Source organism: Astatotilapia calliptera, chromosome 14 (genome assembly GCF_900246225.1).
Source record: "Astatotilapia calliptera chromosome 14, fAstCal1.2, whole genome shotgun sequence".
Taxonomy (NCBI): domain Eukaryota; kingdom Metazoa; phylum Chordata; class Actinopteri; order Cichliformes; family Cichlidae; genus Astatotilapia; species Astatotilapia calliptera.
Genome location: NC_039315.1, coordinates 8279588 through 8297721, shown reverse-complemented (window position 1 = coordinate 8297721; position 18134 = coordinate 8279588). Strand labels below are relative to the sequence as shown.

Genomic DNA, 18134 nt, shown 5'->3' with positions numbered 1-18134 from the left:
TTCACATAATTAAAAGTTATTACCGTGTGCCATGAAACAAGGGTTATATTGTAGGTTTACAGGCTAAGAGTTCATCTGAGATCACGTGGTATTTCATATACTAAGCTCATAAGATTTCAACTGAACTATTTGAGGCAGAATTCAGCATGCTGGAACTTGCTCTGCCACAACTCAAATTATTTTCAGTTTGCAGTTTTATGTGCATAAAACTTTGTTACCTTTCAAAGGGACTAGAGCATGTACTTACGATTGCAGGTATTTTCTTTCCTGGTAGTCACAGAATGTTGGGTTTGCTATTCAGTTTACTTATAAGCCTGAGCTAGGGTAAGAATAATATATACATATGCACTTTTTTCTTCTATAGCATTTAGAAAAGCAAGTATACAACTGTTTATAAAAATAAAAATTAACCTAACGTCGGTGGAATTTGTGCGACATCCCACAGTCTTTAAAAATAGAAGCATACTTTGATGCCTCCATGAGATTGAATTACTGCTGGGCTGTCATAATAAACACCATTTACATCCCACTGAGCTTTGTGAAAGTACATTGTATCTGCTGTCGGTAAATGTAACCTAAGGTGCAGTCAAAAAAAAAAAAAAATCCTTCAATATCCATTAATATATGAAACCTAATGGGTGGAGGTGCTGTACTTTACCTGAAATTTGACTTTCTAAGTGACATGCCACAGGCTGATAAAGGAGGCTTGTGCTGGAAATTGTAATCAGGGATGTTTGGAGGAAGTGGACAGATTTCAACCAAGCTTTGTGTAGTCATGTGTGTCAGGACTGTGCTCAGTTCTGCCTCACTGCACAATGCAACACAGTGGGGACCCGGGAGCTTCAGGGGTGTTGTGGTGAAGGTGGAGCTTGGGAATGACTTCATGGGCTGTTTTCACAGATACATTGGTGTCAAATCTCCTCATTGTGTTTAAATTGTATAGTAAAGTCTTAAAGAAACACAGCAGCCCAAGGAGCCGCATGCACTTGCATATTGAGAATGTTATTTTGGAAATCCCAAAAAGTTGATTCTGTTCATCTGGATGCAGCGTTTTCAGTGGGAGAAACGTTTTGTCACTCATCCAAGTGACTTCTTCAGTTTCCACTGAAAACGCTATGTCCACATAAACAAAATAAAGTTTTTGGGATTTCCTTAACTGGATGATTGAACATGCATCAAATGTTATTTTGGAAAGTTTTTCTTCGCTCAGATGAACTCGCCTTTTCCTAGTGTACCAGTATTAGACACACTATTCCATCTGTTTGGAACACAACCTGAAATGTGCATTCCCTGCTCATTAATATTGAAATCAAAATGATGGAAATGGGTCTTGACTCTGACCCAGATGTGATATTGAGTGGGGTTTGTACTTCTGGTGCAATATAAAAGGAAACGCACCATACTGCAGCGTGCTTAGTATTCCCACTCACTGACCTGGAAGCAAAGGATTGGGTGAGTGAGAGAGCCTGAGTGCAAAACATTGTCCCCATGTTTTTGTTCCCCACTTCGTACTATCTTCGTACTTCATATTATCTCTGTGCAGACTTTTAGCGTTCTTGTGCATATAGTTTACTTTTATAAAAGTTGTGTAAAATTTCATATAATCACTAAAGTTTTTTTTTTGTAATCTTCCAGATGTTTTCATACACCATCCCGTCCCAGTCATCGGTTGGTAATACCTCCTGGTGCATTTACAGATTTGTCACACCAGATAATGTTTTGCTAACCACTGGGTCCCGTCATTGATACTGTCGATCGCAAATCTATCATCGTAAAACTGCCAAGAACATTTGTTTCTTGTGTCCAGGGGAAATGGCTGGGTATGTTTGGAGTCGGAGTGTGGAGGAGGACATTGGAAGTCTGGAATGTGAAGCATGTAAGACAGAGTACTTTTGATGCTCCATGTACTTGGGGGAGACCTTTTCTCTGACAGTGACGGTTACAGGATATGAGAAGGTCAGCTCGTGTATGTGCTGATTGTGGTTTAAATATTTTGTAACAGCGGCTCAAACCTTTTTCATAAAAAAAGAATTTGCCGTTTTCATCCCAGATTCACACTTGTGTCACAAACTGTTGAGTCTTGATCTTGGATTTTTGTTTGATCTGCCTATCATTAACGTTTCCCCAGCTTCTGATCCAGTTCCACATTATCAAGACTAAAGTTTAAATTACTCTTCAAAAGATTTGCTTTTTCTTGATTGGGTACAACACTTTTATTTTTTTTTTTAATTTTCACATATCAAACAGCAGATTGTAGATTTTAGAAAAAACCCTTTCAGATATTAGCGGAAATGTAAAAGAGCTTTTTCAAATGCTCTGATACAGTCCTAAATGATTACTACACAAAATGAGCGTTGCTTTAGAGATTCAGAGAAGTGAAAATAAATGAAGGGATGAAGGCAGGAGGAACATTTGGAAATATTGATTTAGTTAAAACAAATGGATATAAAGTGATTTTAACAGAACACTTCATATGAAACAAAAACAATCACTTCCACAAACCTGTGTCGTCGGTCCCCCACCCCGCATGTCATAACAGTTGTCCACAGCTTAGTTACGCCTTCCACTAACAGCTGTTAAAGTACTGTTAAAGTAACTTCAAAGGTTGTTAATGAGGAGGCAAAGAGCCATGAGCAGGAAGTGATCTTATGGCACCTTAGCTGTGAACCTCTACACAAGCAAATTGCTGCTATTAATGGAGGTGAAAGTATTATGACCTCACAAGATCTTGCACCTACAATGAATTTGGACAAATGTAGGATAATAGATGATAGTTTCTATTCTCTGGGCGTTTTATTACACCTCAAACTCTGGTCGTCATTTTGACAGATACTGTGGAAAAAAAGACGAGACATTAATTTTTCATAAGTTTGTTTTTATCTGTGACCACAGAACCGTATAAAGTACTCTTAAGTCTGCAGAGTGGACAAAAGACATGTTGACCCAATAAAACCTGCAGTTTATGCTGTATGCAGCTTAAACATCAGCAGAAGAGTTGACCTCTGCACATGGCATTGAGGGACAAAGGTGCCACTAGGCTAAACAATACCAGCTGCTGCTCAGCAACAGGCTCAGAAAAAGCATAGCGTTTCTTTTAAAACGACACAGCTCCAGGTCATTGCTGTATCCACATTTTGCAATCAAGAATGATTTATCGACAAAATCCTTTCCACTGAGTGGAGCTCACTTGCATCAAACTAGCTCTGCTGGCGTTCATAATTCGGCTTTGTATGTTCTGGCATCCTTCGAAGGGTTGCTCTCCTACATTAAAAATGCTCCATAACACCCAGCCACCTGAGCCTCTTGTGACAGGGTCAGACAGGTCACACACAGCAGCCTCACGTGCCCCGCCGTACTCTGAAACACATAATCAGATCAGCAGCGAATGAAAATGACTCTGTGGCTTGGCTGGTGATTTGTTTTTGCTGAAATGTTGCTTCACCTGCTGCTTTGTCAATGCGGCTGTTAAAGCCATACATGCTCTATTTGTTATTTTAGAGGTAAATTTTGAATAAAGCTGCATAAATAGTGTTTTGGCCGATCCTGTCTAACCTGATTTGTTTTTTTCATGATGCATTCAGCAGTGTTAGCAAACAAAGTTGAGCTGCTTTCCATATCACTGAAAGCCCCTCTTTTCAGTTTGTTTGCTATTTAATGTTTCCAGGGTTACAGATTACAGTTGGAAATTACTCTTTGAATATATAACCATAGTATATTGTTTTAATCTAAGCTGTTAAATTACTTTTAATATGGATGGGTTTTTTTTCTGGCACAGGAACCTTTTGAAAATGGATGCAAGCTCTTGTAATACCAAATTTCCCTCTGGCCTAATAGAATCTTGAATACAGTTGAGCCCACTCGAGAGCAGAAAATGAGTCATGAGAACAAGGGTTTGTGTTTAGTGCTTCCATTTTCACAGACACATATGACTCCATATCAGTTGGGAAATGTGAGCTGTCTTAAGTGCAGTCTTTCAGTGGTTAAACCCCCTCCTCTTGCTGCATACAGCTACCTGTGTTATTATCTCTGGAGACCAGAGTGTTCAGATTACAGGGTTTTGTGTTGGAGCTTGTTACTGGTTGGGCCTGGCTTGTTTTTCCTTTCACAGTTGTACCTAGGTCAAATGGCAGGAATGTGTTGCAGGACTCCAAACAGCTTTTTAACAGAGATGTTTATCATCACATTTTGTCATATGTCTTTACGTAAGCCTTGCTTTTTTCAAAAATGCACTGTAGCCATTGATTTTTTTTTTGATTTTTTTTTTTGAGACGTAGCCTGATGGAGGTGCACGTCAGAACTGCAGACTTCCTAATAAACAGTCTGTGTTGATGTAAGAATAGTCCAGATGATAGTCTGATGAGTTCACAGTTAGTCACTGACTGTCCTGTGTCTGGCGTCCAGCACTCACTTGTTGGGGAGCTCCTGCAAAACCAAATGAAATATTTCCAGTAGAGAGAATGATGCTGGTGTGAATTATTTTTCACTGTGTGCTACATGTGAGAAAAGAAGACTTTAGACAAATGACTCAACCTGAATCTCCTGGCATGAAGTTCAGCTCTGTCCATGTATACAGGAAAGTCTGACCAGGTGTTTCATGGTCTTTACCTGGTTTTCAAAGACCTTAAGTTGTATTTTGACCATGGGGCAACAACTTGCATGATGTCTGAAAATGATGCAAGCGGCTTGAATTTCATTCCTTGAGGACCTAAAGGGGGGTGGAGGGTTGAGACAATTTCCCCTCATACCTGTTCCAGCAGGCCCAAGAATTTGTATAAGAAGGACTTCAAAGTGGTCTTTACTAACAAAAGGAACTTAAATCTACCAGTCACATATTTTAGGGATGACAGCATTCCACACAACAGGTCATTCAGTGTAAAAACAAGTCACTGCTCCGAGAAGAGTTGATTCTGGCATAAATCACATTGCATGATTTTAATGTTCCAGTACAGTCCTGCGGTTATGAGGGATAAATTTGAGATTACCATAAGTGCTGACATTATCAACCGAGTTGAAAGTGTACACTTAATGACTCTCTCTGACTTTTTTGTAGTGTAAAAAATATAAAAAATAGAATACAGGATGCCTGTATATCATTTCCAAAAAAGAACTGAAAACCAGAAGATCACCACAGCCCATCTTAACTGAGCTCTGGACCATTTAAGAAGAAGGCAGATGTGTTTCTGCATTTTCTTTATAAAGTTTCTTTATTTCTTAAATGATATTTTGTACTCTAGATTATGAAATGTCCCTTTTTTTTTTCTTTTTTACAGTTTTAAGATGAGAAATCTTAACCATACTGTCCAAACATAAGCCAAAAAAGTCACCAGGTTGAACTGTGGTTCAGGCAGCATGGGAAATCACTTTCTCACGTGGATTGCCCACTACAAAGTTCAAACCTTGTGTTTTGCTTTTGCATGTCATTATAGTAAAGTTACCCACCCCTTAATAATCCTGGAACCACTTTAATTTTTGAAAGTCTCCAGTGGGAACTCTTTAGATTTGGTTGATCTTTCATGGGATCACCAAATTCTGATCATCCAGTGGAATTAACTTGTGATGTGTGTTAGTCTGTATTTCTAAAAGAATCCACTGGGTGTATGCGATGGGATTTTAGCGCCCTAAAATATCTTTTCCAGCCGTGGCATTTCTTGCTCATGTATTAATAAAGAGCTGATGGTGGATTCTGTGCGGCAGCAGCATTGCAGCTTCAGAGAACATTGTGTTTGGGAATTGAGGCCATTTAAAAGTTGTATTCAGATGTTCTGGTAGCTCCAGTGCAATTAAATTTAATAATCCTGCGTTTTCATTTTTGAACAATGCATTCTTAAAAATTTAGTATAACATTTCTCTGGGTCAGCCATTTAAATTATGTGTTTTGCTATACCAGGAGCTTCAGTGTAAATCATGTTCAGTAGGAATCTGTGTTGTGTCTTTTAAACAGTGCCAATAGAAACTTGCTGACTGTTCTGTTCCCTTTTCAACCTATTTATGGTTTTGTGGCAGAGTGATTGGTGGCCATGTATTCTGCTGAGAATTTATCGGATCTTTTTCTTTAAATCTGCTGATTTGTTAGGAGATGAGTTGCATTTATTGCAACATTTGGTTTGGTTTGGTCTCATGGATTTGGCTGAATATTCATTTTGTACATTTTACTTCCAATTTCACTCATAAGTTTAAGCGTACAGATATAGATATGTAAAGATAATGTGTTGTGTGGTCACAGTAATGCATAACTTTGTTGCAATTCTATTGTAGTCCAAATTAATCAGTAACGTTTTTGGTCTACAACACCTGGCTCCTGAACTTCAGAGATTAACAAATGAGATTCCTGGGTTCCAGCGAGATCCATCTGCATCACTTGTAATTTAGTTCTGGTCATTTTGCCATTTTACATACACAATAACACATTTGTGCTACAAATAGCAGAAACTTCAACCATAAAGAGCAACCATTACAAGGTGGACATTTTTCTCTCCTCTTCTCCATTTTTAAAAATTAAGGTTATTATGTAGGAATGCTACGTGAAAAAACTCCAGAAGTGGTCCACAGTATATTGTAGTGCTTGCATTTTGTGAGCAATGCTTGTATGCCTCAGTGAATATCATTTCCTGTAACAACTTTGGTGTTTTGTTTTTTTTCATAGTTCTTTCCCTCCTGCGTTTCCGCTCTGTTCTATTTTGTACCAAATGGGATTAAATGAAATAGCCAACACACTGCAGAGTTATATAAAAGATGAATGTAGTTGTGTAAAGTTCAAACATGGTACACTGCAGTACCAGTGAGGGTTGATGAGTGGACAGAATAAGGAGGGAGGATAAGGATCACAACGTATAAAAACGGGGTCAACTTCCATTTATGTAAAGCCCCTCCTCACAGTAAGCCTGAGGGCAGCACCAGAGGGTTGGGCTTATTTGCTTATTTGCAAAAACACAGTACCCCCCCCCCCCCCCCCCCCCCCCCAGAGGGTCTATCCTAAAAAGTGGAGAAGCACACATCGTGAGAAGCAGCGGCCACAAATGAGTTAGCTAATCTTCTGTCCCATCTGTTGGTGGTCCCAAAGTGGAACAGGACTTTTGTTTTCCTTTTTACATCACACTGTCCGGCCTAAAGGCGGATAAATAGAGTCCAAATGTGCATTATAGTCAAAGCTTCTGCACCCTCCTGCTCCCAGTCCTTGTTAATGCAGGAAGCAGTGCCTGAGAGCAAACAACTATATCTCTGCATGGATGGTTCATTCCAGTTCTGAATAACTCATGTTCGCTCACACTGTCATTAGGTACCCTCCACTTCACAAAATCCCTGTACATATTGAAGGGGGCTTGAGTGGCTCACATCCTCTACCAGTCTAAGCACAGTGTTTATTTAGCTGACTTTACAGATAATTACTAAAGAAATAACTGCAAAGCAAGACAAGTTACAGCTCTGCGTTTATAACATCTACCATTATCAATTCTTTTTATGTGAACAGTGTCCTATGTTTTAGGGGAAAGCCTAGGATGGAAACAACATGTCATGTTCCGTCTTTACGGGTCCATATCTGTAGACAGATTTGTTGAAAGAGTACAAATATTTAGCTAAGCCACACATAATTAAGAGCACACAGGTTTTGTACTGATTTTTCATCTAGATATCTGTTTTTCAGAGGTTTGTGGATTATACCAGCCAAAGGAACAAACTGTCTTAAGATCCAGTGACAAAATGCCAGAAAAGTCATTACGGCCCTGCAGGTAAAACACCATTCAGATACAATTCTTTTCTTCTGTATGTCTCTCCTTCATGTCCCCCTAGGTTTATTTAATCTGTTTCCCCCTGTCCGTTTAGCCTTTGAATCATGGGAAATGCTGAGAGCCAGAATGGGGACCATGCCCTCTATGGACGTGGCTATTTGTCACGTAAGCACATGTCTCGGTCTCTTCGCATCTCCAACAAGCAGTCCAGACGCTCTCGCCATGCTTCATCAGGAAAAATAGAGCACAGGAACTCTGAGACAAGCACGCGCTCAAGTAGCACACCCAGCATCCCACAGTCCCTGGCTGACAATGGCCTGGAACCCTTCAATGAGACAAATATCCTCCCAGACTTTGGAAGCCCCATTTGGGTGGACCGGGTGGCCATGAATCTGCGTCCAGTATCCTTTTACAATGACCTGGCCAATCCCTCAATGCACATAACCCTACCTGGTCCCATGGCAGAGGAGGTGCAGGATGAAGATATGTACGCAGGTGAAGTGAAATACCTCCAGAAAACCCCAGACTGCTCCAAGGAGACTGTTGGCTTCAAGAAGAGGTCTAAATCTGCAGACATGTGGCGAGATGACAGCCTGGAGTTCTCCCTGTCTGATGTCAGTCAAGATCACTTGACCAGCACAGAGGAGATTATAGACTTGACTAACGAGAGGGACTTCACTGGCTGCGAAGGCCACCTGCAGTCCAGCCCAACAGACTCCACTGACAGGGCAAACTCACTGGATGAGCTGTATAGCCAGATGAGTCCTGCCTCCAGGCAACTCCATGGCCGCTATGCAAAGTGGCACAACACCAACAGGGCTATCAGGGAGGGTGAGGACGATAAAATGCTATCTCCATCAGACGAGGATGGAAACACCTACGGTGCATACACCCTTCCCTGCCGACGTTCACACTGCTTGTCTGAAGGCCTGACCAGCCACCAAGTTGAAATGTGTGCCAGCATGCAGGGCAGGAGGGCGCAGACTATACAGGTAAGATCTGTAACTATTTTATAATGTACTGCTTGTTTGCACATTAAATTTAGCTTTAAAAAAGTAATTGAAATGTGGTTATTAGAAAACAGTAAAAATTCGAGTGCTGATGAATTTTTGATAGCCTGTTGGATACATATATGTCAAGGACCTTCCTTTGTTTAATGCCGTCGTGGATATTCTGTTCTGTTTTGGACAGAGCATGAAAAGCTGTGCTAAATCTGAAATGATCTAGTAGTAGTAGTACAGCTCCCTTCATTCACTTCCCCAATGAATCTGTGAGTTTGTTCCGCTTCAGTCACCTCACAATAAGCTGTTAAAACAAACTGAGTGTAAAAAGAAAGCTTGTGTGGGACGAGGGAGTCGTAGTTTCCTGAAGAAACTGTTGTTTTTCTTGTGAGAGGAGATTGCGATGATGGGAGGGGGCGAGCACAGCCTAAAGTCACTCTCTGTTAGAAATACCTCGGCCTTTGTTATGATAATGAAGGGAGGCCTGTGGAAGAGTGTAACAGTAAAACGTGCATTGGTGGCCCTGTCTCTACGGGGCACCGTCAACTCTGGTGAATGGAGCTCTGGACCGCATGATTAGGTCATGTGACCAGATGGAGATACCAAGCTCAGTGTAACCCCCTTCATCTCCCAGGAGCCTTTGACCATGTGGGTAGGAGAGGGCAGACCCTGTGGTGCCACAGGCCGGGCAGGCTGTGCTCACACAACGGCAGACGCTTTGCTGTTGGCAATTAATTTTAAGCAGAAACTCAGGGTTAGACAACCTGTGGGCTCTCATTAAGCATCTGTTTTTTGTTTGTTTTTTTGCAACATGTTTGCTTTTCAAAAATGCTTCTATCCTTTATTTAGAGATAGACGATCAGGTGAGGGCAGCGGTTGTTAATGACCAGCTGCCCTCTTAGTGATGAACAAGAAGCTGTGATGCCGTCTCACCTGTTTTGTGCTTCTGCCACAACTCAGGATGTCACAGGCGGGGAGGGCAGCGAATATGAGGACAGCGGCATCGACGGGGTGACAGTGGAGCCGGAGCACCAGTCTCGCCGCTACAAGACCATGTCGGCCTCCTTCTCTGTGTTCTCAGTGCATGGCAGGAACATGTTCACTGGCAGTGACAGCGGGAGCAGCAGTGGCGGCGGAGGGGCCAGCGAGTGCGTTCAGGGCGTGTACGAAAACTTCCGTCAGGAACTACAGATGAGCTCCTGCCAGACTGAGAGCTTGGAGGAGGCGGGGTCTGCCCTAAGTGATGAGCAGAGCACTATGAGCTCCGCCTACCAGTCCGACCTCTTACTCAGTGTTGTCCAAGGGATGGTGCGCAAAGCTGGCAAACTTGCTGTTAAGAACTTCCTTGTGCATAAGAAAAACAAGAAAGTGGAGTCAGCCACAAGGCGCAAGTGGAAGAGTTACTGGGTTTCTCTCAAAGGTGTGTCATGGCCTCAGTGGTATCATTAAATTTACATTTTATTGCACTGCAATCCTGTAATGTCAGCCTGTGACATCCTGCTCATGCAAGATAATATGTTTGATGCTATTTAGTTACATGCTGACATTCAAAAGGGAGAGCAAAGGTTTACTTCAAATAAGATTTCTTTAAGGCATTATGTCACTGGACTGGACTTGAAATCAATTTAGAAGCCTGTGTCTAATAAAGCCTTTCTCCCTGACTCTTGCCATGCTGCACTTCTTAATGTTGGCCACTGGAGAGCAGAATTAAATTGCTTGAGGAAATCTGACTTTCTTGTAAAACTAAATAATTAAATCAACAGTTCCATTGTGTTGGTTTTCCAGGTTGCACGCTCTTCTTCTATGAGACTGATGGACGTTCAGGAATTGACAACAACAGCAATCCCAAACATGCCATCTGGGTGGAGAACAGTATTGTCCAGGCTGTACCAGAACATCCCAAAAAGGACTTTGTGTTCTGCCTCAGCAATTCCCTGGGAGATGCTTTTCTGTTCCAGGTAAGAAAATGCATGTATGTCAACTGTTCTGTGAATAAATACAAATTTAATTTGCATACATTGCCCTGTATTGACTGTATTTTCTTTTTATGATCTTTAAAATTCTGGCCTTTTAATACATCAGGAGCAAAACAAAAACAAAGGAGTTTGTGTGCTGTGTAACCTTTGACCTTTCATGGTCCCTCCCCCTGTAGACCTGCAGCCAGACAGAGCTGGAAAACTGGATCACAGCCATCCACTCAGCATGTGCCACTACTGTCGCCCGCCAGCATCACAGAGAGGACACTGTTCGGCTACTTCGCGCCGAGATCAAGAAGCTCGAGCAGAAGATCGACATGGACGAGAAGATGAAGAAGATGGGAGACATGCAGCTGTCTGCTGTCACTGACACCAAGAAGAGGAAGACGATCCTGGATCAAGTAGGTGTCATGCTACTTTCTTCCTTGAGCTCATGTCAGGCAGGTGTGCAGGGGGAAAACATTTCTGAACAAGGCATGGAAAGACGACTTACTGCTATATTATTTCTGATTACAAATCACCTTTCTATAAAAATAGATTATTTCAAAAGAAAACAGTGAAGTTAAACAAAGTTTTACCAGTTTGATTTCTTAATGCGTCTCTATAACTTCAATACTGATAGAAAGTATATATGAAAAAATGGGTTGAGTAGCTTCAAAAAACACCTGGAATGCAACATAGTGACTCCTAGCTTGGCTGAATATTTATCAAATAAGGATGGAAGTATGAAAAATGCCAAATATAACTGTGCCCCATCAGTCAGTTTTAGTTGTGACATACTTGTTTTTCAAATTTAAGCTTTTGCCCATCCCTCCTAGTAATCAGCCCACAAAAGTTCCGTTTTGTCTGGATTCATAAGCATGTCAGGAAGACGTATAAAAAAAGCATTATATCTATTTAAGAGCTCTTAAGACATCTGTTAAACCTCAATGAGAACCAATCCTGAGGAATCTTTAGCTTAATTAAAAAATGCTAAAGATCATTTTTAGTGATATTTTAGCTATTGTTACAATACTTACAGATATCAAATGTAAGTATGTATTTCAGTCTTGTATCCTCAGGTTTTTAATACATGGAATATGAGGAAAAGAGAGAAGCAGGGAGCAATGAGAGAGGATTAAGTTGCAGATTTAGAGGAATCATCCGCTAGAGGCTGCTAATGCTACAAATGTAACAGCCCCCAGATTGCTTTTTATTTTTCTTATTGTAATATGCACTTTGCTCTGGTCAGCCTGACATTCTCAATTAATTGCAAAGTTCATATTGTCTTTAATGGGTCTGTTTACAGAAAGGGGAGAGATCGCTGTTGTTTGGTCCGTTTGGTAGTGGCTGGTTGGAGCTGTTCTGTTTGGCAGTGTCAGGTTTCAAATTGTGAGAACTGAATGGATGTAGGACTGCTCCTTAGAAAGCTGAAACGCTCCCAGCCTCTATCTGCCAGTGGAATGCGCAGTATTGTTTCTTTCTCGTCTCTGGGCTACTTGGCAGTAATACAGAGCACTCTGCCATGGAGCTGGCCGCCTATTCCAAACACCAGTGCAGGACCATGACAGGGAGGGGACAGCCCAGTGAATAATCACAATGTCCTGCTCTACTGCCCCAATAAACATCAAACCATTAGGCACAGAGAGAGTGCAGGTTGGCAACACTTTGAGAAAAGTGGTAACAGAGCTTCTATGGAAGTGAGGAGATGCCCCATCTTAGTCTGAAGTTGACAGACAAGGGCATTAATGAACTATTACTGTTGTGTCCCTCTCAACCTGCAGATATTCTTGTGGGAGCAGAACCTGGAGCAGTTTCACATGGATTTATTTCGCTTTAGATGCTACCTGGCCAGCCTGCAAGGAGGAGAGCTGCCTAACCCCAAACGCCTTCTGGCTTTTGCCTCTCGCCCCACCAAGCTGGCAATGGGCCGGCTGGGTATATTCTCGGTCTCTTCCTTCCATGCATTGGTAAATATTCTCTTCTTTATTTTTGCTGCTGAAGCAAACACAATGGCATATTTTAGTGTCCTTTTCAATTTCTTTTTTTTGTGGAAAAAGAGACCTGGAGACCTCAAAAATGTACCTTGGAATTGATTATTATATTGGGGACAAACATCTATCTAAAGTGCACTTAAGTAACAGTAGCTGTCGCTGTTGCAGAGCTCAAACCTGTTCTCATAGTGTTAGTAAAGGACTGTGAAATCTCACTCAAAATACACTTTGGCATCACTGAGCACATCCAGTGATGCTCTTGGCAGGACAGTCGAGTCCAAAAACTACAATGCATTGTGTCAAACCACGCTTTTCTTTTTTAAAAATAACGACTATGCTATTTATGAGCTCGGGTCTCACGTAGGTCACCCGTTTGTGAGGGTTTTAGTTCAGTTTTGGCCTCCCACTGCTGCTGCAAAGAGGTTATGTACTTCACATCTAAAAGCACTAGTAGTAAAAGAAAACATCTGATTTTTTAGCGATGTTTCGCAGATCACTGAGGTGCTTTTTCCCTCACCACCACCAACGCAGTGCTACAGAGCAGGTGGGTGTTTGAGCTGGGAGATAGCAGTTAAGGATGTCTAACAAAAGACAACTGCTAAGAGCTTTCCTACGCTTTCACTCCTCTTGAATTTACTCTGTATCAGCACTGTGCACTCACCAGAATGGCCTGCAAAGTGTTGACAGAACAAATGACAGAATGAGTGCCTAGGCTAGTTTTAGAGCCTGCTGCAGGCACAGTGCTGATATGTTTAATTCAGTATTTATTTAAAAAAAAAAACCAAACCTTTTACTTATTTCTTAATAGTTAAGCAGCCTAAAAAATGTCCAAGTCTAGTTTTCATGCATAATATTTGACTACTCTATATCTGTATGATTAACACGACCATTTATTCAGTCACTTAAGACAAGGTAATTTCCATAAACCACTCAGTGAAATGTTCCTTGATCACTTTTTTTATATACTCAGTTTTATTTCTTCTTTCTCTTTTTGTCAGAACTGTAGCTTTCCTCTCTTGAATATTTATGATTTTATTTATTTTAAAACCCCCTAAAATATGCTGATATGCTGCACTTCTCAAGTCATTTTGGCAAAATGGGATTTGACGCGAGGTCAAACAGATAGCTGTCGATCTCATTTGATCCGTTTTTGACCCCACTTCGCCATGTTACGTTTTCCAGGTGGCAGCCCGCACAGAGACCGGAGTGAGACGGCGAACGCAGGCCATGTCTCGTTCCTGCAGTAAGCGCAAGAGCAGGTTCTCTTCCCTCTGGGGTCTGGACACTACCTCAAAGAAAAAGACAAAAGCCCACCCAACGGTCAGCCAGGTCTGTGAAGTGTTCCACCTCCTTCCAAAATTTCCGCGCTTAATCACAGCTGACAAGTTACTTTTGCCCATTTCTCAAGCATCCATCCTACCTGACTGGTAACTTGCCATTTTGTTGTTTGCTCCTGCAGGTTTTTGCTGATGGTGAAGAGCCCATTAAAAAGCCAGTAGATGGCATATATGTTGATCCTGCTAAGGAAAACACAGTAAGGATGAATAATTCAGTTATCTGTTTGCATTCATTTGTCAGTGAGCAGTTGGTCAAACAGAAGTGCGAACTTCCTCAACAAAATATGTGGCCAACATTGACATCAGTGAAATATTACCCCTTAATGTATTCTGAGTAAGCGCCAGAGCCAAAGTGAAGAGCTTACAAGCTGTGACAGCTACTCAGGAAAATTAGAGCTTTTAATTTTTCTTTCATTCCCCATTTAAGCAAATGCACTATATGGCTTGGAAAGTGTATTCCGACTACTCTGTGATTTAGAAGGAAGATGCAAAGTATTGGTGAAGATGGATTATTTTGGAGGCTATTTTAGAAGTATTATCTAATTTGAAGAAGTCAGACCTTGCAGTAAAGTGTGTTTAATTACTTTGGATGTCTCCATTTCAAGAAAAGTGAGGAGGGAACTGTGAAAAGCCTTCCACGACCCAGCACAGAGAGCGATATCTGGGTTCCTGACCACCTTACACCCTCCTGGGTATGTCTCCCAAATGACCAGCCCGTGCTAACAATCATCCAGCCAGGAGAGTCTGCACTGTGTGTTCTCGAGTCCATCTGCAAGGTAAAAAAACACAGAGCCTCGAATGAGCTACGGTTTAAAGCGATATTCATAAGACGCTTAAACTGAAAGCCACACTGAGCCAGAGAAATACCATCTGTTAGGAAAACATGAAAGATATCTCACTGCTGCGATTCTGGATAAATTTCTGTCTTTTTGTGCTCATCCCACAGGCTCATCAGCTCGATCCCACTAAACACTACTTACGACTCAAATTCCTTATAGAAAATCAAGTGCAATTCTACATTCCCAAACCAGAGGAGGATATATGTGACTTGGTATGTCACTGATATCTTGAATATGATCTTTCCTCCCCTCACAGGCTGTTTTGAAAATGAGTCAAGGTCAAGAAATGTATTTAAAAAAATGTCAGGAGTTGATTTACAATGTATTAGGAATCACAATAGGAAAAAAATACTACAGCAACAAGGTTTATAATAAATAAAACTGTGCCTGGGAGATCCATGCACCAAAAATAATCATGGAGAAGCTTTATAAACAATATCTGTAACCTCTTTTGTAATTAAATCATGTAATCATGACATAGCAAAGAAACTCCTCTATAAAGAGCTGCTAGAGCTGCTTTGTCTGAAAGTACAGAAAATTAATGGCCTCCTTCCATGCTGTCAATAACCCACCCACCACGCCATGAATGAAGTAGGCTGTTGTTTCAGGATGTATAATGACTTCCTTTTGTTCCTTGCAGCTGTACAAAGAAATTGAGCTTTGCTCTAAAATAACTAAAGTAATCCAGTTTGACAGAGATGAATCCTGCATGATTGGTTACGGTAAGAATAATTTTCTATCTTTATTTAGAATGCTGCAATGAAGTCAGTGTTAAAGACTCGTATTTCTGTTTTCTTCAGCATAAGAATTGATTTTCTTTGACCTTTTGTTAACCATCCCTATTTGTCCCTCTGATGCTTGGCTAATATCATCATTTTTTCTCTCTCTCTCTGCTTTTCTTTCTCTTCACATTTCCCTTTTGTGTTCAGGTTTCTCCATTTCGGTGGTGGAGGAGGATGGAGTACAGCAGCTCTACATCACTGATGTAAAGGCAGGGGGATTAGCCTTTGCTAAAGGTTAATTATCCTTCATTTCTACTGAAAGAACTCTTCCTAAACACACTTTGTATCTAATAAGCCACACTTTAAAGGAAAATATAAACAATGCAGGTTGCCTTAGCTGTGTTTAGTGCTTCTTCATTTTCTCACATCAAGGCCAGGAGAGTTTTCATCTCCTGCTTGGTTTCTCTTTCGAAAAATGCATTAGCACGTTTATTCAACAGGTAGAGAAGGTTTTAGAGGACACAACACTTCTCAAGGGTGCTGATTACTATAATCATGCCTCTCACTGGCCTTTATGAAGAATTATGTTGAATCTGACACTTAACAACGGCTGCTTCACACTGGCTCTCCTGTAATGAAGCTGAAGAGCTGAATGATGTCAAAATAAAGATAAAGAGCATTGATCCCAGAACAATTATGACTGATGTTGGACAACAAGTGTTAATGTGTTACTGGCTAATATTTCACAAAAAATAGAGAAACGGGTCATGCCTGTGGGGCTGAAATTAAAACAACAGTCTCCAAAGTTGTAGATTGTGGCTCAAGAGTTGGGAGTTTGTCCGGTTTGAGCCCCGGCTTGGACAGTCTCGGTCGTTGTGTCCTTGGGCAAGACACTTCACCCGTTGCCTACTGGTGGTGGTCAGAGGGCCCGGTGGCGCCAGTGTCCGGCAGCCTCGCCTCTGTCAGTGCGCCCCAGGGTGGCTGTGGCTACAATGTAGCTTGCCATCACCAGTGTGTGAATGTGTGTGTGAATGGGTGGATGACTGGTTGTGTAAAGCGCTTTGGGGTCCTTAGGGACTAGTAAAGCGCTATACAAATACATTTTACTTAAAACACCATTTGAACATTTCAAGCAGGAGTTGTTTGATTATTGCTAAAGATTAGGTCATTACGATCTGATATTAGAGAACATTTTTTTTAGTAAATGAAGGAACAGGAGACCGTAAACTGGAGCTGATGCTGAAAGCTGGTTGTGCATGTTTTTGCAGGTCTGAACGCAGGGGATGAAATACTTCAGTTAAATGGAAAAGACTCCCATAGTCTTAATTTCTCTGACATGAAAGCAGCATTCTCTCAGGCTTCACTGGCTCTGACAGTCAACACCTTGCCTGCGGTGGACCGCCGTCAGCTCTGCTACTTGCCGCCACGCCGCTCAGATGCAGAGGAGGATCTCTACACTGACATTTTCTCCCAAAGTCAAGGTAAAAGGAAAAAAGACACAAATGGTATACTTTAACATTATGCAGTGCTGTGTGGAGTTTAGTCAACCTTTCTTTCTTTTGCTGGGGAAAAAAGTGCAGTGATTTACTGAAATATATGCAAACATAAATGATACTACAGTCAATAAATAACAACAGGATTGAAAGTCAATATTTGCTTTGAATTCCTTTATTCTTTAGCACAGAACTCTTTTCTTTCTTTTCTTTTGAAGTCTCTTAGCCAAGCTTATTTTAATTTCTTTAAGTAGTCTTCAGGAATAGTTCCAGGCTTTCCCGGCTTGAAGGACATTTAAAGCTCTTCTTTCGATGTTGGCTGCTTTTGGTTTCGTTCTCTGTCACAATATTTGTTGCAGCCCAAGCTTTGGGAAGGCCAATCCATGGCTGGTAGTTTTCCATTGTGTGTTTTTTCTATCCAGGTTTGCTTTTGTTGAATTAACAGTATGTTTGGGATCACTGTCATGCTGAAAAATGAAGACACTTTCCAAATGCGTAATGATGGTATCTGATGGTGTTTTCCTAAATTCTTAATTTCCAACATCACTAGTTGAAATGCAGCCCCAAACCACCACAGAGCCGCCACTGTTTCATAGATGCCTGTAGACACTTTCTGATGTACCTTTCTCCTGACCTTCTCCACATACATGTACATTCATTCACTTCATAAGATCCGCTGCCACTGATTTTCTGAAGTCTGCCTTTTTCTCCCCGATGCCCACCCTTCTACTTCTACGACCATTTCCGATTAGGCTTTAGTGAGGAGCAGATGGATCAAATGAAGGACCAGATTCATCTCTCTGGTCCTCATATTTGTGCTGAATTTTTTTTCCTGTTTCTGGAAGACTTTCACCTACTGTACATAGATTTTTAGGCATGCCGCTTTTTCCTCCACTTGCTCTGTTTTTGGGGGTTTTTTTTAGGCTACACTGTACACCATGCAGAGAGATGCCAAGTTTTTGGATAACAGCTATTTTGGAATCACAATTTTGGTCCAGAAATACAATTGCCTCTTTGTAGGACAGATTAAGAGGGCCACATTAACAAAAAATGTAGATTCCTGAAA

General features: G+C 41.2%; 1 protein-coding gene across 3 annotated transcripts in view; it reads left to right on the top strand.

The window, feature by feature from the left end:
- LOC113037029 (TIAM Rac1 associated GEF 1) overlaps window positions 1–18134 on the top strand; it is a 41265-nt gene that overhangs the window by 9780 nt on the left and 13351 nt on the right. For all 3 annotated transcript variants that reach the window (XM_026193736.1, XM_026193733.1, XM_026193735.1), the window contains exons 2-14: window positions 7643–7727; window positions 7822–8719; window positions 9689–10148; window positions 10514–10686; window positions 10881–11105; window positions 12468–12653; window positions 13860–14006; window positions 14137–14211; window positions 14620–14790; window positions 14961–15065; window positions 15494–15575; window positions 15783–15869; window positions 16844–17056. In XM_026193736.1, coding sequence (XP_026049521.1) covers window positions 7832–8719; window positions 9689–10148; window positions 10514–10686; window positions 10881–11105; window positions 12468–12653; window positions 13860–14006; window positions 14137–14211; window positions 14620–14790; window positions 14961–15065; window positions 15494–15575; window positions 15783–15869; window positions 16844–17056 — 2812 coding nt within the window. In that variant the 5' untranslated portion in view covers window positions 7643–7727; window positions 7822–7831. The remainder of the gene's footprint in view (window positions 1–7642; window positions 7728–7821; window positions 8720–9688; window positions 10149–10513; window positions 10687–10880; window positions 11106–12467; window positions 12654–13859; window positions 14007–14136; window positions 14212–14619; window positions 14791–14960; window positions 15066–15493; window positions 15576–15782; window positions 15870–16843; window positions 17057–18134) is intronic.